This window comes from Bos taurus, chromosome 2 (assembly GCF_002263795.3).
Source record: "Bos taurus isolate L1 Dominette 01449 registration number 42190680 breed Hereford chromosome 2, ARS-UCD2.0, whole genome shotgun sequence".
NCBI classification, from domain to species: domain Eukaryota; kingdom Metazoa; phylum Chordata; class Mammalia; order Artiodactyla; family Bovidae; genus Bos; species Bos taurus.
In genome coordinates this window covers 15,169,427-15,176,379 of record NC_037329.1, presented here as the reverse complement: position 1 = coordinate 15,176,379, position 6,953 = coordinate 15,169,427, and the positions used below count along the sequence as shown (strand labels likewise).

At 42.2% G+C, this 6,953-nt stretch overlaps 1 protein-coding gene across 3 annotated transcripts in view; it reads left to right on the top strand.

The window, feature by feature from the left end:
* Positions 1-1,040: 1,040 nt before the first annotated feature.
* ITGA4 (integrin subunit alpha 4) overlaps positions 1,041-6,953 on the top strand; it is a 91,760-nt gene continuing 85,847 nt past the window's right edge. For 2 of the 3 annotated variants that reach the window (XR_003037063.2, XM_059891805.1), the window contains exons 1-2: positions 1,041-1,353; positions 1,692-1,813. Coding sequence is in view for 2 of the 3 variants with exons in the window: in XM_059891805.1 (XP_059747788.1) it covers positions 1,157-1,353; positions 1,692-1,813 (319 nt within the window). In the remaining variant the exon portion in view is untranslated. 3 annotated transcript variants of the gene reach the window in all.

Sequence of the window (6,953 nt, the reverse complement as noted above, 5' to 3'; positions counted from 1 at the left end):
CATCTATGGCTACCCAGCTGCACTGGAAAGAAAACTGAGGTACACCTGGCTTAATTAGGACGAGAGTCAAACCCAGTTTCGTGTGGTGTGCTGTGGTTCCCCAGCACATTTTCAGAGGCTCATTATGGTGTCGTCTTGACCTAAGCCCCGATGGCTCGTGTATCCCGTGGAACTGAGCGGATGTGTGGAAAGGGGCCGCATCACGAACCGGAGAGAAGAATCAGTCGAAATGAGGCAAGTCAGTGTTTGCTTACCCCAACCTGGCCCTTGAACGCAGCCACAACCTGAACCGTCTGCCCCTCCCTGCCTTTCAGCTAGAGCCACTGCTCCAAGCAAGCAGCCCGGACTAAAGAGGAAGTAAGGGGAGGAACGAAGTGGAAGTCTTAAATACTATAACGTCTTTTTCACCAAAATGTATCTTGGGCACCTTCAGGGAGTGTTTTGTGTGTGTGTGTGTGTGTGTGTGGCTCCATGGTTAATTTTTCTAGTGGTTGCTTATTAACCCCCCACCCCCCACAGCCCAAATCAGGTGTAGTGATGAATTAGCAACGAAGGTTCAGGACAGTTCCTTCGCAGTCCATGCGGTGCCCAGGTTTGTGGCTGGCCTCTGGGCCACACCTGGCAGGCCGAGGAGCCTCAACGCTCATAGTGGGGCTCGCGCGGTCGGTAGGATTGAAGCCCCAACCGCGGTTAAAAGGCGAAGCCCTGGCCCCTTCCAGTTCAACTCCTGCAGTGCCAGGAGGCTCGGCCTGGGCGCGCGCTGCGCAGCCAAGGTCCCCTAGCGCCCCCTACAGTCACGCGTGCCAGGAGTCAGCGCTGGGTCCTGCGACTCCGCACCACGCCCGGTACCCCACCCAGAGGCCCGCGCCCCGGGACTCACGATCACCGCACCTCGCGGCCGCAGAAACCGGCGTGGGGCGCGGCGGGAGCGTCGCATCCCTTGCCACCTCGGATTGCTCCGCCCGCCGCAGCCCGACTTCCCCTCCCTCCCTTGGTCCCTGCCCTCCTCCCTCTCTTCTTCCCTCCCGCCCGCTGGCGCCGGACACGCTGAGCCTCTTCTCTTGGGGCGCCCTTCCCCTCGGCCAACCGTCGCATCCCGCGCAACTTTGGGACGGAGAGTGGCGGTTCAGTGTTGAATGTTCCCCTCCGAGAGCGCATGGCTGTGGAAGCGAGGCGAGGGCCGGGCCCCCGAGGGGCCGCCGTCTGGGAGGCGGTGATGTTTCTGTTGTGCTCGGGAGTCCCGACCGGGCGCCCCTACAACGTGGACACGGAGAGCGCGCTGCTCTACAAGGGACCCCCCAACACCCTGTTCGGCTACTCGGTGGTGCTGCACAGCCACGGGGCGAACCGATGGTGAGTAGGGTCGGACGCGGGAGCCTTTGGCATCTCAGAGCAGATAGCAAAAAGCGCCTCAGGGATTCCCTGACTGATTCAAACTTTCCTCCCTCTAGAGAAGGCAGGAGGGAACCCAGCTCGCTGGAGAAGTGCTTGGGAAACGAACTCATCTTGGGGTGGCAGCAGCCGGGGTGCGTTCTGGCGCCCGGCCCTGAAGTTTGGGGTGGCGGGTTGAGTGCTGGGGTGGTGGGCGGAGGAAGAGGTGGCGGGAGCGGCCCGCCTGCCTCTGGGGAGACCCCGGGTTTAGTGGGCAGCAAGGCTAACATCTGCGCACACGTGCGTGTTTCTCTTCTTAGGCTCGTAGTCGGGGCGCCCACTGCCAACTGGCTCTCCAACACTTCAGTGGTCAAACCTGGGGCTATTTACAGATGCAAGGTTGGGAAGAATCCAGCCAGGACCTGCGAACAGCTCCAGCTAGGTGAGTGGGATCTGGGGACGGGAGCTAGTAAGCCCTCACCCCACTCGTGTGGACCCCACGGTAGACAAGTCCTGGAAAAAACTCCTATTGCCTATTCTCATTTAAAGGGGATGATTTTCACTGTTAACTCAACACCATGTTCCCTTCTTAACATAAAAGAAGTCTCCTTTCTTTCAGTGTTTTTCTCCTTTTTGCTTATGACAGTGATTGCTGTATTCTGACAGAACTATGTAGAGGAAAGTTTCTTACACCTCCTTAGACCTTCTCTTCACCTCTCTCTCTCTCCCTCCTCCCCCACCCCCCACATGTAAAGCACATCTTAAAACCTCTCAGCACATTAATGACAGGATCCAGAGAAGCCAAGACTTGAGAATTTTATTTCCATCTTTGACCTATCAACTTTGTTAAAGAACAGGCTAAGGGGCAGATCAGGAATAGCAGTTGGAATGGATCCCATGCCCTGTCATTTAGCCTAAGGACTTAAAAGAAAATAATACAGTTTTACTTAAGATATGAAATATAAAAGGAGAGCACAAGAAAAAATTGGCATCTCCACTCTTAATATAAGTATTAATAAAGTGAGGTTTAATGTATAATTATTAATTTTTCTCTTCAAAGACTCTTGATTTCTTTATGTCTCTTCTTAGATTTGTGACAATTTGAAAAATGCATTCTATTGGAAGAGGGAAGAAAATTCATGTTTCAAACTCAACAGCAAATTTGCTTTGCATAGACACAATGGGGGAAGAAAGGGGAACTAATATTAATTCAGACCCTATATTGTTTCAAACATTGTTAGGAACTGCCATATATGTTGCTTCTTTTCCAGAAAACAACACTGGGCCATGGGTGGCATTGTTCTTACTTTACATTTGAGGACTCTGTGGTTCAGAGTGTTGCAAGGACTTTTTCTAAAGTTACTCAGCTAGTGAGTGGAAGATGGGACTGCAAGTCAAAGTCAGGCTTCAGTTCAGTTCAGTTGCTCAGTCCTGTCCAGCTCTTTGTGACCCCATGGACTGTAGCGCGCCAGGCTTCCCTGTCTATTACCAACTGCTGGAGCTTGCTCACACTCATCCATCATCCACCAACTGACCATACAGTTGGTGAGGCCATCCAACCATCTCATCCTTGGTCATCCCCTTTTCCTCCAGCCTACAATCTTTCCCAGGATCAGGGTCTTTTCCAGTGAGTCAGTTCTTTGCATCAGGTGGCCAAAGTATTAGAGTTTCAAGCTTCCGCATCAGTCCTTCCAATGAATATTCAGGACTGATTTCCTTTAGGATTCACTGGTTTGATCTTCTTGCTGTCCAAGGGACTCTCAAGAGTCTTCTCCAACATCATAGTTCAAAAGCATTAATTCTTTGGCGCTAAGCTTTGTTTATAGTCCAACTCACATCTATACATGACTACTGGAAAAGGCCTGCTTGGGTCCAAAGTCCAAGCCATTTTCTGTCATGTATACATCTTCAATGCAAATAAAATTCACTGAAGAGTCCAACATGGTGTCTGCTGAGCTGGTGAGTCACCCATGAATGGTGAATAAATGGTTATACTTAGTACCTTTTTTCTATTTAATCTTTATTATCCATGGTCTTTGGGGATAAGTTAGTCACTGCATCTTTAATACCCTCCTTCTTTTTTTTACCTAGTAGTCTTTGCTTTTTCTCAAACTGGAATACTTCTTCCCTTCATTGACAGTGAATTCAAATATAATATGCACATAATGGAATTTTATTTTTGACTCAAAGAGCATCCATGAGAGTTTAAGAGTTGTCTGCGCTGCGTAGAATAAGCCCCACCCTCTTATTAAGCATCTTCCATCCCAAAAGACAGACTAGGAAAGCATAACACATTCACAGACCTATCCCTTTGGAATAACTCTGCAAAGCATAGTTGTCTTTGCCTAAGAGACTTGAGGGATGAAGAATTAGGGAGCAGAGCAGACAGCTTTGATCTGCCAGAGGATCTTGACAAGGTCTCAGGAGGGAAATGTTTTATTTTGCTGTCCTGTCATAGTTTCCTGATTCATGACATTACAACCACTGGTATTTATCCCCTACTTCCTGTCTGGAATGGCACTGAATCTATTTCTAGATGTCTGTATTTAACTGGAAAGATCCGGTCACAATATTGTATTAAAATTTAAGATAATAAAAAAAAATCTGTCAAAATTGTAGGAAAGCCTAAATTCTTTGGACACGTGGAACACAGGAAGTGACTACAGAAATATCCATGGAGAAATGTGTGCATGGTAGATGTATCGCAAACATGCATTAAGTAAAGATTTATTGGGTGGATAAATGAATAAAGCAAAGTGAAAGCTTCATTGTTATCAACCTGATTGATGAATAAGAGAATTAACTAGAAATGATAAGTCAAAGGGATATTTTCAACTTTAAGATTTTTGGTCAATAAAAAAGGTATTTACTGAGGTGAAAGGCAGATGACAAGGTTTGTAGTCAGTCAACTGGTAGACACACTGATGGCTATAGTAATAGAACATTTGCACATCTTTGAACATTTGCAAAAGAGTTGACTGAAATTACTTCTCATGTAACATTTTAAACAATGTATCTTCCTTATATAAAGAAATTGTATGTTTCAATTCAGAGCAATCTCAGAAGTAACTTGAAGCTGTAAAATAAGGGACTGAGGATAATGTCTAGAAAGGTAACACTGGAAACAATATATTGGTAACTAAAGGCTTTTTAAAATTCTCAGGTTTGTAGATTATGTAGTATTCTTTATGAAAAGTTGTCAAGGAAAAAATACACACACACACACAATCATCTGAATAAGATGGTTTTAGTTGTTCTGTCTCAAATGTATGGACTATGCTTAGCTCACTATCTATCTTACATTTAACTGACATTCAAAAAATATTAGTTTATTTTTATCTCTGTTTTCTACTTAAATCTATATCTGCATGTTACCTGTTATAGGTATGGTGAGGTTATAAATACAGACAATTAATAGATGAAACCAAAAGTTAAATGTATAAATGAAAAGATAACAGTTGAAACACAGTGAAAAAATATTTTTTGTTGGCTCAACCAAAAATATCTTATAATAACTAAATATTGAGCTATGATATCCATGTCATAAGATGTGTTTTCTTTCATTCATGTCCTAATTTGCTATCAAGAAGATGAAGTTAAAAGACCCCTTAAAATAATGCTCATCTCCTACACAATTCAAAGTGCTGTATACATGGACTAGTCTTAAGGTCTAAGAATTTCAAAGTTTCATTCAGGTAGATTCCTTCCTTCAAAAGAGGATGTCAATACCCTTTGCCCTACCTCCTAACCCCTCTTCTCTGTTGTGCATAATATCATCCCATACTGTGGTATGTTCAGTGTAGTCATAATCAGAAGTGAGCAGCAAATGCCTGTTTATCTCAAATGTTCAGGGGATGAGATGTTGAGAGTCAGGTACCTCTTTTAGTGAAGTGAATTGACTGTAGAAGAGATGTATTTCTTCCTGTGTGCAGACAGGCTCCTCCCACCTCCATGCCTACCTAAGAGGTATTCTCCTGCTCACTTCCTTGGCACTGCCCTCTGTGACCCAGAGGAAGGTAATCTGCCTATCAGGAGGTCTGAACCCAAACTTGTCCGTGAAGACTCTGTGTCTGGGGAGGCCATAGTGATTTCCAGTTTCAGTTGGTTTTCTACTCAGGTGCTCTGCATCCTTGCTAGGATTTTTTAAAAGGAAACTTTGAACACAGTTGCTAAATTAAGGCATTACAAGTAATGACTTTGTTTATGTATTTGATGATACAAATACATAATGGTCACCATTATGTATTAATGGACCATGAATGGTCCATTCATGGTCACCAATATTTGAAGGTAGAAGATAATAAAATATGCAAATGACTGTAAAATTGTATTAAAAAGATTGTCTTTATTTCATGTTTCAAAAGACATACTCTCTAGATCTTTCATTACTTTTAACTTGCTGCCAATAGCTTTATACTGATAGCTACTAATAGCATTATACATGTGTGTTTGTATGCACATACAGACTTAAATACTTGTCTGGATAATAAAGGTTATAATTTTGTTATATAATGTACATGAAATGTATACAAAATACATAAAATTATATAGTTATTGTCTAATACAGTAGCCACAAGCTACATACGGCTATTGAGTACATGAAATGTGGCTAGTTTGTAGTGAGAGGTCCTATAATACAGATTACATCTGGATATTGAAGACTTAGTACAAAAAAATTCATACATGTATATATATATAATATATATATAATCTCTTGATTTTTTAGGTGTTGACCATATGTTGAAATAAACAGTTTGAAACTAATATCTATTGAATATTTAAATGAGAATATTTTAGATGCATTAGGTTAAAGAAAATATTAACATTAAGTTTGCTTATTCCTTGTTACTTTTTAATGTGACTAGTGTAAAAATTATTTCATATGTAACTTTCATTATGTTTCTATTGGAGAGCACTGTTTTAGAAAAACATAACTTCCCTATGTAAAATAACACTGACTTTTTAGCAAGTGCCTTCCCAATGTCTATATGTAAAATAAATAGGATTTTCACTTTTCTAGATCAGTGTTGTATAATTACTAGACCTTTAAGTTCCCCTCTTGTCCCTCTTTTTCTTACTAGAGAGAGCAATGATTTATTACAAGTTAGTCATCATTATTTCCCTTCAGATTTCTTTCTGGAAATTATATAACCTATTTGGAAGAGGTTAAGTTAATTAGCATCTGTGTCATTTAACTAATGATTACCTCATTCTCACTTCTGCCTGATTTGTAGGAATTATTAACATTAAAAGACAAACCACTCACTGTTGAAACGTCAAATATGTTCTTGATAACTTTTCTTTCTTATTTTCAATACTCTTTAAATTGTAGCTTATGAAGCTGATGTTGACACAGACTGGTCATTTTGAAAAATCATCGTTGAACAGAGGTTTGTTATGCTAATTATGCACAAAATTAAAACAGAGAGATTCATGAATAAACTATCATATTAAAAGAATTAAGTTTCCTGATTTCTAACAGTTTCCCAGACTCCATCTCTGAAAGAATGGCTTCCACCTGGTTTGAGAGATGAGGTTTTCTAAAATGCATTTTATTTATTGCCAAAAATTTACTTGACCGC